Source organism: Neoarius graeffei, chromosome 5 (assembly GCF_027579695.1).
Source record: "Neoarius graeffei isolate fNeoGra1 chromosome 5, fNeoGra1.pri, whole genome shotgun sequence".
NCBI lineage: Eukaryota > Metazoa > Chordata > Actinopteri > Siluriformes > Ariidae > Neoarius > Neoarius graeffei.
The window spans coordinates 12,918,294-12,943,606 of record NC_083573.1 but is presented as its reverse complement, the minus strand read 5'-3'; the positions used below and the strand labels follow the sequence as shown (position 1 = coordinate 12,943,606).

Sequence of the window (25,313 nt, the reverse complement as noted above, 5' to 3'; positions counted from 1 at the left end):
GGTTTGTTTGTAAAAGCGCAATTCCTGTATGACTGAAAACTCCCACTGAGGGTATGATAATAGGAAAATATGCTAAGATGAGAAGACTGCCATAACATTGCAGAAGAAAGGGTTAGTGCACCTAGAGTTATGAGTTCTAGCCTCCTAATGTGAACGTGTAAAGTTAATTTTGTGATGAGAAATTTTGCTATTTATTAATAATAAATTTGACAACAAATATATTACTGCAACTAAAAAAAGTCAGAGTCCACCTAGTTTTCAGAAGTTCAAAGCTCATACCTAGTAGTCTGAAGGTGACGTGGCAACACTATTCGCTTATTTTAAACATTGGAATGTACATATTAGTCCTTAGAAAGGATGTGTGTGTGTGGGGGGGGGGGTTGTTGTTGTGTTTTGCATATTCTGAACTGGGCTGAAATGTCATCTCAGGGCTCATGTTTAGGGTTAACGTTTAAGGGTCATGCTATGCTTCCATTAAAGTGAATGTAATGATGTTTTCATTCATTTCATGTATTACTATAGACCATAATGGTATCTCTGGAGGGCTTGTCTAAGGTGGTGGACCCATCACAGCTGACAGCCGATCTGGAGGGAAGTCTGGACTATGATCATGACGAGTGGATTGAGGTGCGTGTGGCCTTTGAGGAGTTTGCAGGAAATGTGGCACGTGCACTCGCCCGCCTCAAGGAGCTCCAGGAACTGGTGTCACGCCGTGAGCTCCCTGGTGACCTGGAGTTGGCACGATGCGCCATGGATGAGCACAGTGCTCTCAAGAAACGTGTAGCAAAGGCTCCCACTGAGGAACTGGAAGCTGAGGGCCAACGGCTGCTGCAGCGTGTGCAGGCCGGCATGAAGACCGGTGGAGACGTACAGGGCCTGACGCCCAGGGTCTCAGGTCTGCTGGAGGAACTGCGCACTTCTCGGCACCACCTGCAACAGGCTTGGCATGGGAGAAAGGTCAAACTGGACCAGTGCTTCCAGCTGCGGCTCTTTGAACAAGATGCTGAGAAGGTGTGTAGAGCTACAGTGATAAAAGAGGAGCTTGATTTTGGACGATAAATGGTTTGGGGGCTAATATTGGTAATTAATTTTTAAATTTGGGCTATTATCTACCAATGTGAATGCCTCACTGTTGTTGGTAATGGTCCTTGAATGTTAAGTTTTGGAAAGTAGACTTTGTTCTGATTGTATCAAATTGTTTGATTCTCATATTGTTGAATAGTATTAATAGTAATATAGCTCATGCTACTATAATTACTGAACAGTTGAATTAATGCTAGGTTGAAGAAGGTTTCGTACTACATGGTACTAGCTGGTACTGCTTGTTGGGATTGATACGGTTCATATTGTTTAATGGTATTAAGTGGTTGGAATGGTGCTAATATTTTGTTGTATTGAACTGTACTGCAACACTGAGTGGATGCTAATGTTAACAATGACAGTACAACAATATGTGGGCGGCACGGTGGTGTAGTGGTTAGCGCTGTCGCCTCACAGCAAGAAGGTCCGGGTTCAAGCCCCGTGGCCGGCGAGGGCCTTTCTGTGCGGAGTTTGCATGTTCTCCCCGTGTCCGCGTGGGTTTCCTCCGGGTGCTCCGGTTTCCCCCACAGTCCGAAGACATGCAGGTTAGGTTAACTGGTGACTCTAAATTGACCGTGGGTGTGAGTGTGAATGGTTGTCTCTGTTTGTCAGCCCTGCGATGATCTGGCGACTTGTCCAGGGTGTTCCCTGCCTTTTGCCCATAGTCAGCTGGGATAGGCTCCAGCTTGCCTGCGACCCTGTAGAACAGGATAAAGTGGCTAGAGATAATGAGATGAGATGAGGTTGAAGCTGATACTTGTTCAGTGGTATTGAATGGTATGGATGCATGGTCCTAATGAGGCTGTTGAATGAGATGGTTAATGCTAATCCAGTCACATGGTATTGAATGGTATGGTTGCAGATATTACTGCTGATTTGGTATTTCATAATATGTTTTTGTTTGGTATGGTGTTAATGTTATTTTCCGTGGTATTAAATGGTACACCACTGAATGTGTGGTGCTAATAGTATTGAATGGTACTGAATGGCATAGTTAGTGCTTACTGTGTGCTGTTGAATAGTATTGAATGGAATGGTTGGTGTTAAATTAATTCTTGAATGGTATTTAATGGTGTTGTTGGTACAAATACTGTAGTATAGTGTTGAGTCGTGGAGTTGGTGGTCATCCTTGAATGGAATTGAATGGTGAAGCTGATGGTAAACTCTTGAATGGAATTGAATGGTAATTTAATTTAATAGTTTTGAATGGAATGGTTGGTGCTAATATCTTTTGTTCAATCAAATTGAATGGGAACATTGTTTTGAATGGTCTTAAATGGTGTGGTTTGTGCTAATATTGTTGAATGATACTGTATGCATCATTGGTATCTTTTTGCCCATTTGCTACTGGCACTAATACTCGCATTTATTATATTATTGCCAGATTTTGTTTTTCCCTAATGACTGGAAACTTACATGCTGATTTAGATCAATGTCCCATGCCTCAGCTTGCCCCCTTTTATAATCCCCGTTCTCTCTTTACTGTCTTTGTAGATGTTTGACTGGATCGTTCATAACAAGGGTCTTTTCCTGACCAGTTACACCGAAATTGGGGCCAACCATCAACATGTATTGGAGCTGCAGACCCAGCACAACCACTTCGCTATGAACTGCATGGTAAAAACCAGTGCTTCAATATCCAACCCCCACCCCCCCACCTTCTCTGACTCTTTTTGGTGCTACAGACATCCACTTCACATTGCTGTTCTAGCGTATAGACTATAGCCAAGACACGTGAGTGCCTCATCACCCTGCATGCTTTCTCTCTCATACAGAGACATTGTTCTTTACCTCCTCAGAATCTATTGTTCAGATATGATACACATTACAGTATATGACCTCAGTTCAAATTCAAAATGTGTTCAAAGTCTCTGCCGTTGGCGTCGAGTTCTGTCTAGTTTAAAGTACTTCATCTACTTCAACAATGTTACACAAAGATCGATCCATAACAGTTGTAAATGTCACTTAATTCCACATAGTGTTGATAATGGTGGACACCGGTGAAAGTGATCACTATTATCGACACCTCACGTGACTTCTCAAATGCGCATTTAGATACAAAATAGCGACTGTCAAATGAAAGAGTAAGAAACAAAGTAGGTTGACAAGGAGATCATGTAATATCGGTGAATTTGATACGTAAAAACATGTCCATGATCTTTCCACCATGCTTATCTGAGATGAGAACGTCCGGGTTTTCCTCAAATTGCTGATCGTGCTAAAAAAAAAATCCGTCTCAAGTAACGAGCTGTGTCATCAGACAACAAGATCAAAGGGCGAGGGGGGGGTCTTCCGGTTGATTAATTAACCAATAATAACTGTTGTAACTGAAACTCATCTTTGTAAAATTGTTTTTTATTGGTATATCTGAAAAGGTGTCAATAATTATGGACTGTTGATAATTGTAGCTGCTGCTCTGCTTTTAAATTTAAAGTCTATCCAACATGTTTTTGTAATAACCTATAATAAACTGATCATTACATAAGTAGATTGGTGTCCCAAGTGGAAATGGTAAAATTGTAATTGTTGGTAAATTGCTGTGGGAGAAGAGAAATGTTGGAATTTGGGACATGTGGTTATGAAAAAAAATTTTTTTGAAGCAACAGTTTACATTACATACAACCCTGTCATTGTCAACGATTTCCTATAACAGCATTCCTCCAAGTGTTTGATTCCTTCAACTGTTGCTGTATAGGCAAGAAATCTTGTAATGCTCGCTTTGCTATTTTTAAAGCTAATCAGTAGTAGAGATCATAAATAATATTACGTAAGAACATTAATCCAAAGGAGATGGAAAAGCTGGATGATGCTCGTTAATTTCTTTTTACCTGGACAGAGCCTGTAGCTTTGTGTTCCAAATAAACCGAGTACAGGCAGGGATGACATGTCCTGTTCTCTCTAATGTTTGGAATGGTGTATCACACTGTTTGATTTCATGAATGTGCAACTACTGTCTTAGTCTGTTCAACTGAGCTGTAATAGCTGATGGATAAATACTGAAGAACAAGACAGTGGAGAAAAATAAAAAATACGGAGAGCATGATATATGGAGTTGACTGAACATGCTAATTTGTTGAGGGAAAGAAAAACAAGATTGAGAAAGAAGGAAGGATGGAAGGTTGATACTTCCTGCAAGAAGCTCAATAACTTTCCTGGGGCTTATCAAATTCGGGGACTCTTCTGAAGATATGTCAGCTAACCAGGAAATTTCAGGCCAAAATTTGGATGCCTCTGCCAGGAGGTTCAGACTTGGCCAAAGGTAGAGCTTTCAACAAGGTGACTGAAACCTTTGATCTGAATCGAAGCGGGACCTACGAATATAAAAGATCTTAAAATGCCCTGTATAGACAAGTGCACAAAGATCTCTCTACAAGTATCTCCAACATTTTTAGATATATCGAAGAGATATAATGCTGTTATTCACTACAACATACTTGTATGTGCTACATGTTCCTGAAGCCTTCCTCCTGCTAAACTACAGTGAGAGAAATAAGGCTGGAACAGTGGACATTGACCGGTAATTTTCGCATTTGTCTGTCTGTATTTCAAAAGCATCAAACCGGATGGCCCATGATAAATTGTAAAGATATGAGTCTAATCTACTTCCAATTTTCTTCCAAATGTTACACATTATGTCGTAACATGGCCTGTGAAACAAGGGGCCCTGCGGGCCCGACTTTAAAAATTCATGACTTAGCCACTGATGGCAGCCCTGCACAGAATTTACAGACACGTACCCTCTTCCTAAGCCCTTTCAAACCAGCCCAGACACGACCCGCTATGACCTAGTCTGGCTAACGCGACTGCAAAGCTCTACGAGCTATTGGTCTGGCCAAGATATTAAGCCCAACCGTTTCCCAGAGCCCGTGGTTGACCCGCCTCCCTGAAATGCCTCAGTTTGCTACTGGTCGAAGCCAGAAAAGGCTGTGACGAAGCTTAAACCAATCACATCACTCTTTCCTCTGATGTATGCGACGCGACGGGGCTAACTGGTAGATTAAACTCTTACCGAAGCTGGTCGGGAGCAAGGCGAAAACGTCCTTCCTTTCAATAAATACCTCCAGGGCTGCTCTTTGCTCTGTTTTCAATGAGAACTTCCCGTTGAATGCTTTCAATACAGCATTCGTGAATGAAGCACTTCCGGCATAGATTCTGTAAACAATCTATGGCTTCCGGTCGCAGTTCTACTACGTCACTGCCTTGAACACGCCTCTACCCAGGGGCCGTTGGAGATGCTCAAAGTTGATTGGTTCCCGATTTTTCGGGAGCTTGGAAGAGCTGTAGATAGCTTGCCTGGCCAGACTAAGCTCGCAACAGGCCCTCATGTTGCGTCACGCTTAGGATGGGCGGGCCCAGGCTAGCTATGACCTCGCCTCGGCCCATTATTTGCCCCCGAAACCGCCACGCGAACGCTGCTCGCCGAAAACTTTAATATGAGCCCTAATCATAGGGCGGCATGGTGGTGTAGTGGTTAGCACTGTCGCCTCACAGAAAGAAGGTTCTGGGTTCGACTCCAGCGGTCGGCGAGGGCCTTTCAGTGTGGAGTTTGCATGTTCTCCCTGTGTCTGCGTGGGTTTCCTCCGGGTGCTCCAGTTTCCCCCACAGTCCAAAGATGTGCAGTTTGGTTAACGTGGGGCAGCCTTGGGCTGAAGTGCCCTTGAGCAAGGTACCTAACCCCTGACTGCTCCCCAGGCGCTGTAGTATGGCTGCCCACTGCTCTGGGTGTGTGCGTGTGTTCACGGCTTCAGATGGGTTAAATGCAGAGGATGAATCTCACTGTGCTTGAACTGTGCATGTCTTCTTCTTAACTCGAGCTAGCCTTTAAAAATTCATAACTCAACCACCGAAGGTCCTAGCCCCGCCAAAATTTACAGGCACCTCCCTCTCCCCGAGTGGCACGCTAAATAAGACAATAATAATAATACACTCAGTATTCACTGTTGTTTTTATTGCACAATGCAGTTGAACTAGTGTTTTCGGGTTGACAGTATCTGATTGATCCAGTCAGTTGATTAAGAGTTCAGTTTACATGAAACTTTGCAGTACAGTATTATGTTAAGTGCCAAACTGCCAATCAGTGCTTATGTTGTTGTTATTATTATGTGCATTTTTTTTTTATTAATAATAAGAATGACAGTCATAGTCATATGCTTTGGAGGATGGAGATGTATATTTTAATAGTTTTTATTTTCTTCTATTTTCTAAGTTCTAGTCCAGCAAATTTTAGTCTGAATGCCAAATGATATTCCCATGTCTAGTTTTGCATCATTTTAGAAGTAATTTTGTTTCAGAGTTACTTGGAATCTCGTACTCAAAATTTTAACTCTATTATGTAAGAAGAGTTGTATGGTTAATTACTAAATTTCTTATCGACTTATTATAAACATAGTATAAAAATAGTCATTGTTGACATAATGTTTCATGAGAGTTATTATAGTACCCGTATATGAGTCCCAGTAAGTTGTAACCAACTGGAACATCCTTGCCCCCCCCATACTTTTTTCTAGACATGGAATAGACCTGTGTGTGCTACTGTTTTCCTGGGTATAACTTTAAGCATGTTTTTCTTGAATCTTCTGACATTTTCTTGTAAATTATATTCAATTTTTAGTGTAATTAGCAACTAATGTCAAGTATAATTTGGCCTTTGAAGATCACAAAAAAAAATGTGCCTAGAAATAGCTGAGAAGCCATCTCCAGGCATCTAAAGCCCTTCAGCTTCGGGGGCCCGCAGGCCTTTGGACAGGCTGAAATTTGGACGGACAGACAACATTTCAGATTTGTCTGCCCTTTGATAGTCTGCTTAAAATTCCTTATTTCCCCACACTCAAACTATGTATATAAACTGAGGATTTTTTTAGACATGTTATAGCCCAAAGCTGTCTTATAACTACAGTGGTGCTTGAAAGTTTGTGAACCCTTTAGAATTTTCTATATTTCTGCATAAATATGACCTAAAACATCATCAGATTTTCACACAAGTCCAAAAAGTAGATAAAGAGAACCCAGTTAAACAAATGAGACAAAAATATTATGCTTGGTCATTTATTTATTGAGGAAACTGATCTAATATTACATATCTGTGAGTGGCAAAAGTATGTGAACCTCTAGGATTAGCAGTTAATTTGAAGGTGAAATTAGAGTCAGGTGTTTCCAATCAATGGTATGACAATCAAGTGTGAGTGGGCACCCTGTTTTATTTAAAGAACAGGGATCTATCAAAGTCTGATCTTCACAATACATGTTTGTGGAAGTGTATCATGGCACGAACAAAGGAGATTTCTGAGGACCTCAGAAAAAGCGTTGTTGATGCTCATCAGGCTGGAAAAGGTTACAAAACCATCTTTAAAGAGTTTGGACTCCACCAATCCACAGTCAGACAGATTGTGTACAAATGGAGGAAATTCAAGACCATTGTTACCCTCCCCAGGAGTGGCCAACCAACAAAGATCACTCCAAGAGCAAGGCGTGTAATAGTCAGCGACATCACAAAGGACCCCAGGGTAACTTCTAAGCAACCGAAGGCCTCTCTCACATTGGCTAATGTTAATGTTCATGAATCCACCATCAGGAGAACACTGAACAACAATGGTGTGCATGGCAGGGTTGCAAGGAGAAAGCCACTGCTCTCCAAAAAGAACATTGCTGCTCATCTGCAGTTTGCTAAAGATCACATGGACAAGCCAGAAGGCTATTGGAGAAATGCTTTGTGGACGGATGAGACCAAAATAGAACTTTTTGGTTTCAATGAGAAGCATTATGTTTGGAGAAAGGAAAACACTGCATTCCAGCTTAAGAACCTTATCCCATCTGTGAAACATGGTGGTGGTAGTATCGTGGTTTGGGCCTCTTTTGCTGCATCTGGGCCAGGACGGCTTGTCATCATTGATGGAACAATGAATTCTGAATTATACCAGCGAATTCTAAAGGAAAATGTCAGGACATCTGTCCATGAACTGAATCTCAAGAGAAGGTAGGTCATGCAGCAAGACAACGACCCTAAGCACACAAGTCATTCTACCAAAGAATGGTTAAAGAAGAATAAAGTGAATGTTTTGGAATGGCCAAGTCAAAGTCCTGACCTTAATCCAATCAAAATGTTGTGGAAGGACCTGAAGCGAACAGTTCATGTGAGGAAACCCACTAACATCCCAGAGTTGAAGCTGTTCTGTACGGAGGAATGGGCTAAAATTCCTCCAAGCCGGTGTGCAGGACTGATCAACAGTTACTGGAAACGTTTAGTTGCAGTTATTGCTGCACAAGTGGGTCACACCATTTACTGAAAGCAAAGGTTCACATACTTTTGCCACTCACAGATATGTAATATTGGATCATTTTCTTCAATAAATAAATGACCAAGTTTCATATTTTTGTCTCATTTGTTTAACTAGGTTCTCTTTATCTACTTTTAGGACTTGTGTGAAAATCTGATGATGTTTTAGGTCATATTTATGCAGAAATATAGAAAATTCTAAAGGTTTCACAAACTTTCAAGCACCACTGTACTCTAATACAATGTCAGACAAAAACTGGCATGACCAGGCTCAACTGTTGTGAGAAGAGAAAAAAAACATAGCTTGTAGCCAACATGTTAGCTGCACTGCCATTTTGTCAAGGGTACTGATACTGATATGAAGACATTATCAGGGTAGAATAAAGAATGTTGTCCCAACAGTGTGCATACTCACTGTGTTAATGTGCTATACTCATTAACTGGGGATAAATTAATTGAGGTAACTTTTAACCGAGTTAGTTTTCAAAGTAACCAAAGCATAAGACTAGACAAGGTCACTGGAATCTACACTTGCCTGGTGGGCTAGCTAATAAATTTATTTGTCTTTTTGTATTCGTCCTCCCATGGTCTCTGTTCTTCTTCTGATGTCCCCCACCCCCTTTTTTTCAATAAAGCTTTTAGCCTCGGGTATATTGATTCACAATTCAATAAGCATTTTGCACAAACGTCAATGCTTATTCCATGGTCCATTGAATGTCTGGTTGTAACCCTTTCGATACTGAGCTTCAATGATTAATGACACCAGAGAGAAGGGTTAAAATGATTCCTGGTGTCCATTTGGGTGCACTTTGTAGTCAAATGTACAGCTATTAAAGGGGTACCAAATATAATATATACAGTTGCTGATGTGACAAAGTAACGTATTCTTAAGTATTCTATCAAATTTATATACTAGAAAACAACGAAATATCTTGGTAATTGTAAATATAATAGTCAGTACGCTAAACGGCACAAGAGTCGCCATTTTTAAAAGACCGTGACGTCAGCCCTACCCACTGCACTAGGAGAGAAGCGTGTAATCATGGCGTCGGGCGCATCAAGTGAAAGCGACAGCTCTGTCGAATCATACGAAGAGATCCCGCAAAAGACACGTCTGGAGGATCGTTATGCTTTCCATCAGTCCTGTTATTACACCCGAAAGCAACACGCTGTGGCATTGTGTAGCCGATCACTTACAATTCATCCTACTTTCCGATTCACACGTGCGAGTCCCAACCTCAATGATCCAATACAACTGGGCACATACATACGTCATGAGTGTTACGCAGAGAAAATGAACGTGCATTCTGATTGGATAAAATTAATATCATGGCGGGCTGTTCAAACTGCGGAAATAGTTTGCTCGAGCTACTTTCAAAACACTATAACTTTCCAACCTTAGAACAAAAAAACTTTTGTAAGTCTTGAATAAGGTTCGTTAATGTGTGTTTTATTGTTATATTTACTCTATATATTGACTCTATATATTTACTCTCTATATATATTACTCTATATATATCCTCTGTTCCCCTTTAAAAGAACATCTCATTGTGCCTAAGGCTTCTTACTCATAGTTAGACCCATAGATCATCTCACATCTAGGCATATGTGGAGAGATTTCCTTGTCACCTTATTTGCCTTAACCTTATACCACAGTGTATGATATTCAACAGACGTGAGATCCTATAAAAAATCAAAATGAACAAAAAACCCCTGAAATGTTGCCTAACACATCCTATTTCTCTGGAAAATTTGGTAATACTGGGTGGGACCCAGTTCTGGCTTCAGCTTCCCTGTGACTCTGATGGATAAGCAGTGTAAATAATGGATGGATGGGTACAGTCGTGACCAAAAGTTTTGAGACTGACACAAATTTTGGTTTTCACAAAGTTTGCTGCTTCACTGTTTTTAGATCTTTTTGTCAGATGTTTCAGTGGTATACTGAAGTGCAATTATAAGCATTTCATAAGTTTTAGAGGCTTTTATTGACAAATACATAAAGTTTATGCAAAGAGTTAATATTTACAGTGTTGACCCTTCTTTTTCAAGACTCCTGCAATTCACCCTGGCATGCTGGATATCAGCTTCTGGGCCAAATCCTGACTGATGGCAACCCATCAGTCTGAAGGGGGCTTCATCAGAGAAAATAACTTTACCCCAGTCCTCTGCAGTCTGCAAAAAGTCCTGCGAAAAGTTATTTTGTCTGATGAAGCCCCCTTCAGACTGTTTGGGACATCTGGAAAAATTATTGTCTGGAGAAGAAAAGGCGAGCGCTACCATGAGTCCTGTGCCATGCCAACAGTAAAGCATCCTGAGGCTATCCGTGTGTGGGGTTGCTTCCCATCCGAGGGAGTGGGCTCACTCACAAGTTTGCCCAAAAACAATGCCATGAATAAAGAATAGTATCAAAACATCCTCCTAGAGCAACTTCTCCCAACGATCCAGGAGCAATTTGGTCATGAACAATGCTTTTTCCAGCATGATGGAGCACGTCACAAGGCAAAAGTGATAACTTAGTGGCTCAGGGAACAAAACATTGAAATTTTGGATCCATGGTCAGGAAACTCCCCAGATCTTAATCCCATCAAGAACCCCTGTGGTCAATCCTCAGAAAGCGGGTGGACAAACAAAAACCCAAAAGTTGTGAAAAACTCCAAGCACTGATTATGCAAGAATGGGTTGCTATCAGTCAGGATTTGGCCCAGAAGCTGATATCCAGCATGCCAGGGCGAATTGCAGGAGTCTTGAAAAAGAAGGGTCAACACTGTAAATATTGACTCTTTGCATAAACTTGATGTATTTGTCAATGAAAGCCTTTGAAACTTATGAAATGCTTATAATTATACTTCAGTATACCATAGAAGCATCTGACAAAAAGATCTGAAAACAGTAAAGCAGCAAACTTTGAAAACCAAAACTTGTGTCAGTCTCAAAACTTTTGGCCACGACTGTCGTTGGATGGATCGATGGGTGGGACACCGTTTGCTCTCAAAACAACCTCAATTCTTTATGGCGTGGGTTCCACAAGTTCTTGGAAACATTCCTTTGATATTCTCAATAAGGTTAACATATTTGCATGACAGAAATTATGCATATTTGTCAGCTGAACACTCATGCTGCAACTCTCCCATTCTACCACATCCCAAAGCACAAGGTGGAGCTAGACTGCATTTCCACAGAGAAAATGCAAAGTGGGCTTGATCAGCTGTATTCAGATCTGCTGTACTATTGTATTCAGGTCTTGTGACTGGGGAGGCCATTAAGGAACTCATCGTCATGTTCATGGAACCAGTTTGAGATGACTTGAGTTTTATGACGTGGAAATGACATGCTTGAAGTATCGATTATAAAAAGGGGGAAATTTTGGCCATAAAGTGATGCACATGGTCAGCACCAAGACTCAGATAACTTGTGGGATTCAAATGATTGGTATTAAGGAGCACAGTGTGCAACAAGAAAGCATTCCTCACACCATTAAACCACTACCATCCTGGCCTTTTGACACAAGGCAGTTTGAGTTCATGCTGTTGATACCAAAATCTGACCCAAATATCTACACGTCACAGCAGAACTTATAATTCATTACACCAGGTGACGTTTTTCCCATCTCCAGTTTTGGTGATCAAGCTTCAGATTCCTGTTCTTGGATGACAGGTGATCCAAGCTTCAGATTCCTGTTCTTGGATGACAGGAGTAGAACCTGATGTTGTCTTTTGCTGTTGTAGCCTCAAAATTTTATGTGTGTATTCTGAGATGCTTTTCTGCTCACCATGTTTGTAAAGAGTAGTTATTTAAGTCGTGTCAGCTCAAACCAAAGAGTAGTTATTTAAGTCGTGTCAGCTCAAACCAATCTGGCCATTCTTCTCTTTCGTCAACAAGGCGTTTCCATCAACAGAACTGCTGCTCATTTGTTTTGGGGTTTAGTTTTGTTTTTCATTTCTTGCTGTGTAAAATTTTGAGACTGCTGTGCATGAAAATGTCAGGAGTTCAGAAGTTGAAATACCAGCTCATCTGCTGTCAACAGCCATTCAGAAGTCAATGTCACCGAGATCAAATTTTCTACCATTCTGGTGTTTGATGTGTCTGCATGATTCTGTGCATTGTACTGCTGTGCAATTGTGCATGACTGGCTGATAACTCCATGAATGAGCAGGTGAACAGATGTTCTTTTTAAAGTGGCCAGTGAGGGTATGTTCTTTTTCAAGAAAGACTAAATCTCTGTGATATGTCATGCAAGCGGCACTTTAAATGATATTTTTACTCTTCAAAGGTTTCTAGACATAAAAATATCAAGTTAAGTCAAGTTTATTTGTATAGTGCTTTTAACAAGAGACATTGTCTCAAAGTAGCTTTACAGAAAATTAAAAGCTTTAAACATAAGCTAATTTTATCCCCAATGAGCAAGCCTGTGGCAATGGTGGCAAGGAAAAACTCCCTCAGACGACACGAGGAAGAAAACTTGAGAGGAACCAGACTCAAACGGGAACCCATCCTCATTTGAGTGATGACAGATAACGTGATGATAAATATCTCGCTTCTAGAACTGTGTCTTATATAGTCACAAAGTATAACTGTGAAACCAGGAAATTCATTATAGTTTGAACATGAAGTCTGTTTTTTTGAAGTTATAGACTGTTTGTTGATGGAAACTTGAGTGCAAAACTGTTCATGACAACCGCAGTCCTAAAGTTAGCAAGTCAACTGTAGTCCTCAGACATTGTGTGGCTCTCGACTGTTCATATGCGGCCGTCCTCCACAGGAGCGATGTGATGAGACTCCAGCCAGACGTAGGGCATCAGGATGGATCAGACAAGTCCAGGTAGCAGGAGAGGTCAGCATCACTGGTGTCTCAGGATCGACATGTAATTCAGAGGGAAGAGACGGGGGGAGAGATGGAGAAAACACAAGTTGTTAGGTATGCCCAATGTCACCAAATGAGTAAGAACAGGATATATTTTGCACTGAGTGCAAGCAGGGACTCCAGCAAGACTAAATGTGACAGCATAACTAAAATATCAGCGCTCGATAGGAATCAATTTGCTTCATGGTCATTGAATGTTTATTTATTTATAATATATGCTTCCTTGGCTTGGCTCTGATGGTGTAATGTGATATATGTGGTTTTGCCTGAAAGTTATACAAGACCTTCCTTACTTGTGAACTCGTTCTGTCTGAATTTCCCATTAGTGTAGAAATGTTAAGCGTGGCAGTTAAGTGTGGTAGTTTTCAAGCATGTCAAATGTAATTTGTCAAAGGTTCACTACCCTGGCAGTAAAGGGGGAGTCTAAATTATAAAATTAAATAAAACAGGGTGCCCACTCACACCTGATTGTCATCCCATTGACTGAAAACACCTGACTCTAACTTCACCTTCAAATTAACTGCTAACCCTAGAGGTTCACATACTTTTGCCACTCACACATATGTAATATTGGATCATTTTCCTCAATAAATAAATGGCCAAGTATAATATTTTTTCCTCATTTGTTTAACTGGGTTCTCTTTATCTACTTTTAGGACTTGTGTGAAAATCTGATGATGTTTTAGTTTATATTTCTACAGAAATATAGAAAATTCTAAAGGGTTCACAAACTTTCGAGCACCACTGTACAGTATATTGTATGAGTTATGGTTAAATAACATTCACCATCTTAACTGTCCTATATACTGTAATAACTTCCGTAACCTAAACAATTTTGTGCTAACAGTTACAAATAACAAATTATCCCTTCGTGTTGTTTTGCCGGGCGGCACGGTGGTGTAGTGGTTAGCGCTGTCGCCTCACAGCGAGAAGGTCCGGGTTCGAGCCCCGTGGCCGGCGAGGGCCTTTCTGTGCGGAGTTTGTATGTTGTCCGCGTGGGTGTGCTCCGGTTTCCCCCACAGTCCAAAGGCATGCAGGTTAGGTTAACTGGTGACTCTAAATTGACCGTGAATGTGAATGGTTGTCTGTGTCTATGTGTCAGCCCTGTGATGACCTGGTGACTTGTCCAGGGCGTACCCTGCCTTTTGCTCGTAGTCAGCTGGGATAGGCTCCAGCTTGCCTGCGACCCTGTAGAACAGGATAAAGCGGCTAGAGATAATGAGATGTTATTTTACATCAGTGACCATTTTGTTTCATTTAGTTTTGGTACGCATGCTAATAGGAAATTGTTTTGCTGTTGGGACAGCTAAGGTAAAGAAAAAACGCTAATGCAGTGCAAATGCTGCAAAAATGTAATAGAATATGAAATTATCTCAGAAATGTAGTTTTTATTCTTCTGTCATTACCGTCATTAGTAGAACAGGGAAATGGGAACATTGTTTAAATAAGCTAGTGCCTTTTAAAAAGCACTTGGAATTTTTTGAAAGGACAGCATCAAATTAACTTTTCTAAATTTTCACAAGTATTCATCCGCCTTGGTGTTTGTCCTGTTTTATCATGTTACAAGCTGGAATTAAATGGATTTTGGGGGGTTAGCACATCTTGCCACTGGGATTTTTGCCCATTCCTCAAGGCAAAGGTGCTCCAACTCCTTCAGGTTTAGATGATTTGCGTTGGTGTACAGCAATCTTTATGCTATGCCACAGATTCTCAACTGGATTGAGGTCTGGGCTTTGACGAGGTCATTCCAAGACATTTAAATGTTTCCCTTTAAACCACTCCAGTGTAGCTTTAGCAGTATGTTTAGGGTCATTGTCCTGCTAGACCATGAACCTTCGTCCCAGTCTGAAACCTCTGACTGACTCAAACAGGTTTTCCTCCAGAATTGCTTTGTATTTAGTGCCATCCATCTTTCCTTCAGTCCTGACCAGCTTTCCTGTCCCTGCAGATGAAAAACATCCCCACAGCATGATGCTGCCACCACCATGCTTCATTGTAGGGATGATGTTATCAGGGTGTTGGCTTTGCACCACACATGGAATTTCCCATGATGGCCAAAAAGATCAATTTTAGTCTCATTTGACCAGAGAATCTTCTTCCATGTGTTTGGGGAGTCTGCCACATGCTGTTGGGCAAACTCCAAATGTGTTTTCTTCAGCAATGACTTTTCTCTGGCCACGCTTCCATAAAGCCCTACTCTGTGGAGTGTATGACTTAAAGTGGTCCTATGAACAGATACTCCCATCTCCGCTGTGAATTTTTGCCTCTCCTTCACTGTTCTTTGGTGTCTTTGTTGCCTCTCTGATTAATGCCCTCCTTACCCAGTCTGTGAATTTTGGTATGCGTCCTTCTCTTGTCAGGTTTGTAGTGGTGACACATTTTTTCCATTTTGCTGTAATGGATTTAATGGTGCTCCGTAGGATATTCAAAGTTTGGGATATTTTTTATAACCTAGCCCTGATCTATACTTCTCCACAACTTTGTCTCTGACCTGCTTGGAGGCTCCTTTGTTTTCATGTTGCTTGCATAGTAGTGTTGCAGAGTCAGGGTCCTTCCAGAACACCTTGATTTATACAGACATCAAGTGACAGATCATGTAACACTTTGATTGCACACAGGTGGATCTTAATCAACTAATTATGTGAGTGAATTGGTTGGACCAGCTCTTATTTAGGGGTTTCATACGTAAGGGGGTGGATACCTATGCACACTCCAGATTTCTGTTTTTTCATCTTAATTATTGTTTATGTCACAATAAAATGACAATTTGCACCTTTAAAGTGGTAGGCATGTTGTGTAAATCAAATGGTGCTAACCCTCCAAAAATCCATTTTAATTCCATCTTGTGATGCAACAAAACAGGACAAACACAACGGGGGATGAATACTTTTGCAAGACAATGCATTTCTCAGGCTTTTTGATGCTCAGTTAAAACAAATTGCGCTACATCTCCATTCATAACTATTCTTATTAGGAAGGATTTCAACTGAAAAAGAACTTTACATCATTTGCAAACATTATTAACATATATGATATGTCATGAAATACATTTGTTTCCTCAAATTAGGGTTCAGATTATTTGTTTACTCATTGGCCAATGAGGGTAATTGTTTATTTCTGTGTTTGGATAAAAATATAGCTTTATACATATATTTGCATAAAAGTCTCCTGGCAGAATAATATCGGAAGCTAAGTAACCAATGTATGTAAAGAAAATCAGCAATTAACATACAGTGCTTGTTTTGCTGTTCACCTAATGTTCACTATTGTTATGGATCACATGAACTGATTCCAAAAGATTTAAAGTTAGTTGCCATTAATAAAGCTTCCGAGAATCCTGTATATGTGTAGAATTGATTGAAAGCACGTGTTGAAGTGATCATTTGGTGGTACTGTTTCAGTCAGTTCCACCCGGAACAATTAAAATACCCCACCAGGCACAGAGCTCAGCATCCGTTGTATCGATCCTCTTAAATGCCCCTGGGCTGGGTAATTACCCCAGTCTGAGGTAACAGTGGTAACCAGAGCTCCTACACATGCTGTCATTACATGTGCATTAGGGAGTGAATTGTATAAATTATTGAAGATACATCTGTCCAACCCAATATTACAGTATTGCTGCAGTACTGCTTACTTGGCATTCTGGACTTATTCAGCAAAGAGGACATTTACGTGACATAAGGGTTGTTTTACAATCAGGGTATGCAAGCTAAAAATCAAATTTAACACTTATTATCTTCAAAAGGCTTGACTAAATAAACTTGGTTGTTTATTGTAGCCCTGTGATAGCTCTATTTACCATGCAAAAAAAAAAAAATTGGTGATAACATTATTTTTGGTGAATGTATGGCAGGCAATATATGTCATATTTCGCAAAATTACTCATGTCATTTAGAAAAAGTGCTTTTTTGACCACAGGTAGCTCCAAAAGGGATGCACTTAAATCATTCTTTTTACCATCAAACAAATATATGGTTCCATATCATTGGAAACATAGTTAAGTTTTAATGTTGAATGCCAGTAAGTTTTCAGAGTATTTTGATCAAATTAGTATGTAATTGTGTCAAAAAAAATGTCCTCTCCGAGACAGCTAATTTTTCAATATAAAATAACATATCTAAAATGATTATTTTCATCCTAAAATGTGGTCAAGATATTGGGACATAAATATTAGAGACAACTAACACAAAGCTTACAGCCTTATATTTAAAAGCACTATGGAAGTAGTGGATTCTGAATTGTCAAAAAAAAAAAGTCCTCTCCGAGAATCATTTCATTTGTTTCTCCCAGCCCTGCTTAAAGCTACACTTAATCTTCTTTATCTTATAGCAGATTACACAAAACTACCATACACACATGTCAAAAAATTACCTGAAATCTGTTCTTTAACTTGTCCTTCACTTAAAAACTGGTACAAGAACCAGTTTGAATCAATTTGAATTTTGGACCCCTGTGACACAAACTTTGTACCCTGATTGTAAAACAACCCATATAAATTAGAATTTTTACTTCAGTCCTACTGATGATCCCAGGTCTTGAAATAAACAGCATTATTGTTGTTATTTGCTGGGTTTTTAGGTGTGTGGGGTTTTTTGTGAAACTAGAAAACTTACAGATTGATTTCACTTAAATTTCTTACTGAAAGGAAACATTTTCTTGCAAAATTTTCTACAGACCCTATAAAGGTCCCAAAAAACACTTTACTCGTATTTTTTCAATTCAATATTTTTGCCTAGCAGAAGCTTTTCGTCCAAGTACAGTTGGCATGAGAAGGCCAAATTAAATCAAGTTGGAACCAACAATACAAAAATTAAAAAAGAGTGCAACAAAGATACAGTGGGGAAAATAAGTATTTGATACACTGCTGATTTTGTAAGTTTTCCCACTTACAAAGAATGGAGAGGTCTGTAATTTTTATCCTAGGTACACTTCAACTGTGAGAGACAGAATCTAAAAAAAACCCCCAGAAAATCACATCGTATGATTTTTAAATAATTAATTTGTATTTTATTGCATGAAATAAGTATTTGATCACCAACCAACCAGCAAGAATTCTGGCCTGTTAGTTTTTCTTTAAGAAGCCCTCCTATTCTCCACTCATTACCTGCATTAATTGCACCTGTTTGAACCCGTTACCTGTATAAAAGACACCTGTCCACACACTCAATCAATCAGACTCCAACCTCTCCACCATGGGCAAGACCAAAGAGCTGTCTAAGGACACCAGGGACAAAATTGTAGACCTGGACAAGGCTGGGATGGGCTACAGGACAATAGGCAAGCAGCTTGGTGAGAAGGCAACAACTGTTGGTGCAATTATTAGAAAATGGAAGAAACTCAAGATGACTGTCAATCTCCCTCGGTCTGGGGCTCCATGCAAGATCTCACCTTGTGGGGTATCAGTGATCATGAGAAAGGTGAGGGATCGGCCCAGAACTACACGGGAGGACTTGATCAATGACCTGAAGAGAGCTGGGACCGCAGTCTCAAAGATTACCATTAGTAACACACTACGCCGTCATGGATTAAAATCCTGCAGCGCACGCAAGGTCCCCCTGCTCAAGCCAGCACATGTCCAGGCCCGTCTGAAGTTTGCCAATGACCATCTGGATGATCCAGAGGAGGCATGGGAGAAGGTCATGTGGTCAGATGAGACCAAAATAGAGCTTTTTGGTATAAACTCCACTCGCCGTGTTTGGAGGAAGAAGAAGGATGAGTACAACCCCAAGAACACCATACCAACTGTGAAGCATGGGGGTGGAAACATCATACTTTGAGGGTGCTTTTCTGCAAAGGGGACAGGACGACTGCACCGTATTGAGGGGAGGATGGATAGGGCCATGTATCGCGAGATTTTGGGTAACAACCTCCTTCCCTCAGTAAGAGCATTGAAGATGAGTCGTGGCTGGGTCTTCCAGCATGACAATGACCTGAAACACACAGCCAGGGCAACTAAGGAGTGGCTCCATAAGAAGCATTTCAAGGTCCTGGAGTGGCCTAGCCAGTCTCCAGTCCTGAACCCAATAGAAAATCTTTGGAGGGAGCTGAAACTCCCGTGTTGCCCAGCGACAGCCCCGAAACCTGAAAGATCTGGAGAAGATCTGCATGGAGGAGTGGGCCAAAATCCCTGCTGCAGTGTGTGCAAACCTGGTCAAGAACGACAGGAAACGTCTGACCTCTGTAATTGTAAACAAAGGTTTCTGTACCAAATATTAAGTTCTGTTTTTCTATTGTATCTAATACTTATTTCATGCAATAAAATGCAAATTAATTATTTAAAAATCATACAATGTGATTTTCTGGATTTTTTTTTTAGATTCTGTCTCTCACAGTTGAAGTGTACCAACGATAAAAAATTACAGACCTCTCCATTCTTTGTAAGTGGGAAAACTTTAAAAATCAGCAGTGTATCAAATACTTATTTTCCCCACTGTCAGTAAATTACAAAGAAAAACAATTATTCAGAAATTTATACTTAAATAAAAATTGGACAGGTCACCAGTTTTTGCAGTATTTCATTATATTTTCCCTGAAAATTTGTTTTTCTTTGAAAGATAAAGGAACTTATTTGAATTTTATAAAAAATTATGATGTACAGTACACAGTTATATTCGAGTCCTATTTTTTGAAAGGATCCAGCAGCAGATTTATTCTCAAACTTATTTGATGTAAAATTAGAAGTAGATTTCAAAAAACAAACTTTCATTTTCCGAAACCAAATAGCGTTTGAGAAAAAATTAATTTTCTTTAAATTGTCAGATGGGCTTCCTGTGGTGGTGATGTATGCAATGACATCAGGTAGTGGTCGCTTGGAGCAGCTCAACTGTTTATATTCTCTGTTTACATCGTAGTTTTGCTAGTTTTACAAGTATTTTACCAAATTTATCAGTTTTTAAGTAAGTATGCCTCATTGTGTTGCATATAAATGGCACAATGATGCTAAAAAGAAAGCACAAGCTGGAACTAGACTGCATTTCCACAAAGAAAATTCAAAGTGTGCTTGATCAGCTATGTCAAAGTGTCAACAGCAGAAACCGGATAAGACATGAGACCTCGTGCTGCAAAATCTTTTTTACATGATCTACAGATTTTTTTTTTTTTTGTGTGTGTGTGTGTGCTCTAAAATGGCTCAACTCGCAGCATGACATGACACTTCGCACTCTAAAATCTTTGTTTACATGATCTACAGTGTCCTGAATCGGTGTAGTGCACTTGTATACAGCTTTTGGATCGATGCACCCATTTTCTCGTTCTTGTCGTTTTCATGTCTTTTTTTTCCCCCATTGAGAATGAATGGGGCTCACGAATCAAACTGTCGTGCTTGGACATGCTTCATCGGAGATGCACCAAACTTCATGTGATACCTCAGACCAACTCCCCCGACACATACATGCAATTGGTTCTGACCTGCACTCATCTTTTCCTTTCTTTTCACTCACCCCTTTCCCCCCATTCACTTCCATTCATTTTTACCCCACTGAAAATGAATGGAGCTTCGGGAGAAAAACTTTCACTCTCTGACAGTTTTTTGAACCGAGTGACCTACCTTCCTGAAACTTCACATGATGCCTCAGGTCAAGCCCCCCCCCACATGTCCATCCCTTGATCTGAGCCCTGCACTCGTCTTTTCCTTTCTTTTTGCTCATCCCCTTTTCCCCCATTCACTTCCATTCATTTTTACCCCCATTCAAGTGAATGGAGTTTTGGAAGAAAAACTTGGTGTCATGTCATGCTGCGCACTTCACGCTCTAAAATTTCTTTTAAACCATGCCACACTCTCTCTCTGTTAATCTCTCCAGCACCAGCTGTCGATCATGTAAAAAAGGTTTTAGAGCGTGACGTGTCATGTTGCTCTGTGAATTGAGCCATTTTAAACCGAGGTTTTAGAGCGCGCGGCCATTCACATGACACACACACATACTATACACATATTGCCACACACACTTTCTGTAGATTATGTTAAAAAAAGGTTTTGCAGTGCAAAATCTCATGTCTGATCCAGTCTCTGTCGGTGACACTTTGTCACAGCTGATCAAGCCCACTTTGCATTTTCTCTGTGGAAATGCAGTCTAGTTCCGCCTTGTGCTTTCTTTTTAGCATCATTGTGGCATTTATATGCTATACAATGAGGCATACTTTATTTAAAAACTGATAAGTTTGGTTAAATACTTGTAAAATGAGCAAAACTATGATGTAAACAGAGAATATAAACAGCCAAGTTGCTCCAAGCGACCACTACCTGACATCATCGCATACATCACAACCACAGGAAGCCCATCTGGCATTTTAAAGAAAATTCATTTTTCTCGAACACTATTTGGTCTAGGGCAGCACGGTGGTGTAGTGGTTAGCGCTGTCGCCTCACAGCAAGAAGGTCCTGGGTTCGAGCCCCGGGGCCGGCGAGGGCCTTTCTGTGTGGAGTTTGCATGTTCTCCCCGTGTCCGCGTGGGTTTCCTCCGGGTGCTCCGGTTTCCCCCACAGTCCAAAGACATGCAGGTTAGGTTAACTGGTGACTCTAAATTGACCGTAGGTGTGAATGTGAGTGTGAATGGTTGTCTATGTGTCAGCCCTGTGATGACCTGGCGACTTGTCCAGGGTGTACCCCGCCTTTCGCCCATAGTCAGCTGGGATAGGCTCCAGCTTGCCTGCGACCCTGTAGAAGGATAATGCGGCTAGAGATAATGAGATGAGACTATTTGGTCTTGGAAAATGAAAGTTTGATTTTTAAAATGTGTAACTGCTTAAAATAAGTTTGAGAATAAATCCACTGGAGGATCCCTTTAATCATTTATGCTGTTAGCATGGAGCCATCCTGTCAACATGTCGGTTTTTGTGGTGAAATTCTGTCGTTCCCCCCCCCCCACACACACACACACTACAGTTTTCTTACAAGCAATGTTGGTGTGTGTTTAGGAATTATAAACAAATAACCTGAACTTCTTAAAGACCTGTGATACATCAGATGTGGTAGAACCCAGAAGGAGCTGTGGTTACAGCTGTTCTCCTTCAGTCTTTGTCTGAGTGTATGCGAGTGTGAGAAAGAATCCTTATTTTAGAGGTTAAGGTGGAACAACAGCTGGCAAGTCAAATATGGTCTTTTCTTATTATAGTATACGTCATTAAAATTCTGACTAACTCTGAAGAACATGTAAACATTTGAGTTTGCGGTGTTTTTTTTTTCCTGAAAGTTCTTTTCTTAACAATTATTGCATTAGACTTTTTTAAATGAAGAACCCAAACACCTTTTCATTTGCTGGAAAGTATTCTTATAGGTACTGTAGCTCGTCAAAACAAACACATTTCTACAACTGAGAAAAAACAAACAAATGGTGCATTCTTCCGTTCAAAAACAGAACAAGGAAATGTATAAATGCTCCAAAGCCTGGTTAAAACTTCATCAGAGAACAGTCTGAAACCAGGGACATTCATGATAGAAAGTTCTTAGCTGTTTGTAAGCTGTCCAATTACATTTTGAGTCGAGGAAAGGAACCTGTATCTCTAATTAAAGGGTTATTTCTTTTTCTTTTTTTTATTTGTTCTTCAGAAATCAAACCTTTGCCTGTTTAAAGTATCCTTGAGGAGAGACTTTTTTCTGAGAGTGTTGAATATTTGAAAGCGTGTTTTTTGTTGTTGTCCATCAGAACACGATGGTGACATGGTTAAAGTTCTGCTCAAGCATCTTCATCTCATCACAGGAGCTCCTGCAAGTCAAAGCTCCTGCTAATTCCCATGTTGTTATTAACTAGCCTCGAGGGAGATGCTTGACGTATTCGAAAATTGATAGTCTGCTCACCTGATTTCCTCTGCCCTGTTCTCTCGATGGTCATTTGTTAGGAAATAAATAGTTGAGCACGTTATAGAGAAAACAATCATGCCTCCTTTTAAGTCTAGTAAACCGCAAGTTGGCCTAGTGGTTAGCGTGCCCGCCTCTCGACCGGGAGATTGCAAGTTTTACTCATGGTCGGGTCATACCAAAGACCATCATAAAAATGGTACCTACTACCGTATAGCAAGGCACGCTGCAATATACAGTGCTCAGCGTAAATGAGTACACCCCCTTTGAAAAGTAAGATTTTAAACAATGTCTCAATGAACACAAACAATTTCCAAAATGTTGAAAAGACAAAGTTTAGTATAACATCTGTTTAACTTAGGCCCAATCCCAATTCTAATTTCTACCCCTACCCCTTCCCCTCCGCCTTCCCCTTGGCCCTTCCCCTTGAAACTGAGCTACAAGGGATAGGGCTTGAAATTCAACCCTTACGTATTGGGATAGCCCTTCAACGATCGCATACGTCATCGCGTACCTCCGTCAGCGTTTACGTTAGCAAAACGCGACCAAATGCGTCATTGGCTGCGACCAGCCGCTACAGTCAGAGCCAGAACCAGAAATCTCTGCTGGCAGGGTGTGATTTGTTAACTAACACCACTGAATGGGATATCTTTGGCGCTTCGTGCACCACATCCGACAGAATGAGGTGTCAGAACACTCATGTAAACAATAAAAGCGAGAATAACAGAACAAAACATACGCAGTAAAGCAACCGAAAACAATACTCACTCCCAAAGCTTTTTAGCAGCAGCTTGGATTTCAGAAATCGCTGCTCATTCTCAGCTCGAAAGCGAATCAAGCGGCGTTTCCCCTCTGGATAACAACTTAAAACACGTAAATAATGGAGAAAATACATTTATGACAATCTTTCGCCGCGGGAACCGCCATCTTTCTGAAATCCGCATGAAATCTCGCTGAAATCCGCATGGCATTGTGGGAAATCACTCAAACCCCTTCGTTCGGAGTCAGCTCCAGGAAAATCTCCGTTTGGAGGGGTACAGAAGCCCTCCCCCTTCCCCTACCCCTCCGCATTAACTGGGATTGGGATACCCCTACCCCTTCACGTGAACGCGCAAAATGGAGGGGAAGGGCCAAGGGGTTGGTCCAAGGGGTGAAATGGGATTCGGCCTTATAACGTGAAAGTAAGGTTAATAATATAACTTAGATTACACATTTTTCAGTTTTACTCAAATTAGGGTGGTGCAAAAATGAGTACACCCCACAACAAAAACTACTATATCTAGTACTTTGTATGGCCTCCATGATTTTTAATGACAGCACCAAATCTTCTAAGCATGGAATGAACAAGTTGGCGACATTTTGCAACATCAATCTTTTTGCATTCTTCAACAATGACCTCTTTTAGTGACTGGATGCTGGCTGGAGAGTGATGCTCAACTTGTCTCTTCAGAATTCCCCAAAGAAAAGAATTTCTTTACACCACAAAGGTGAAGGCTATAAGAAGATCAGCAAAGCTTTACTTATCAGTCAGAATACTGTAGCAAAAGTGGTACAAAAATTTAACAAAGATGGAACTGCAACCATCTCACAGAGACTTCAGGTCGTCCACGGAAGTTAACACCTCGACAGGAACATCTTCTGATGAGAAGGGTTGAAGAAAATCGGCATGCAAGTTCACTGCAGTTATCTAAAGAAATAGAAAGCCAAACTGGGCTGACTATTTCCCGTGATACAATACGGCGTACACTGCAGAGGAATGGCATGCATGGATGCCGTCCACGAAAGAAGCTTCTCCTAAAGCCCAGGCACAAAAAAGCCCACCTCGAGTTTGCCAGGGCCCATGCTGACAAAGATGAAGACTACTGGGACTCTATATTCTGGAGTGATGAGACCAAGATAAATGTTTTTGGAACCGATGGCTTCAAAACTGTATGGTGTCGCAAAGGTGAGGAATACAAAGAAAAATGCATGGTGCCTACAGTGAAACATGGTGGTGGCAGTGTCCTTATGTGGGGCTGCATGAGTGCTGCTGGTGTCGGGGAGCTGCATTTCATTGATGGCATCATGAATTCACAGATGTATTGCTCTATACTGAAAGAGAAGATGCTACCATCACTCCATGCCCTTGGTCATTGTGCACTTTTCCAACATGACTAAACACACATCTAAGGCCACTGTTGGATTTCTGAAGAAGAACAGGGTGAAAGTGATTCAGTGGCCAAGTGTCTCCTGATCTGAACCCAATCGAACACCTATGGGGAATTCTGAAGAGACAAGTTGAGCATCACTCTCCATCCAGCATCCAG

At 40.8% G+C, this 25,313-nt stretch overlaps 1 protein-coding gene across 5 annotated transcripts in view; it reads left to right on the top strand.

The window, feature by feature from the left end:
• LOC132886516 (triple functional domain protein-like) overlaps positions 1-25,313 on the top strand; it is a 340,453-nt gene that overhangs the window by 123,744 nt on the left and 191,396 nt on the right. For all 5 annotated transcript variants that reach the window (XR_009654705.1, XM_060921223.1, XM_060921224.1 and 2 more), the window contains 2 exons: positions 523-1,011; positions 2,575-2,697. Coding sequence is in view for 4 of the 5 variants with exons in the window: in XM_060921223.1 (XP_060777206.1) it covers positions 523-1,011; positions 2,575-2,697 (612 nt within the window). In the remaining variant the exon portion in view is untranslated. The remainder of the gene's footprint in view (positions 1-522; positions 1,012-2,574; positions 2,698-25,313) is intronic.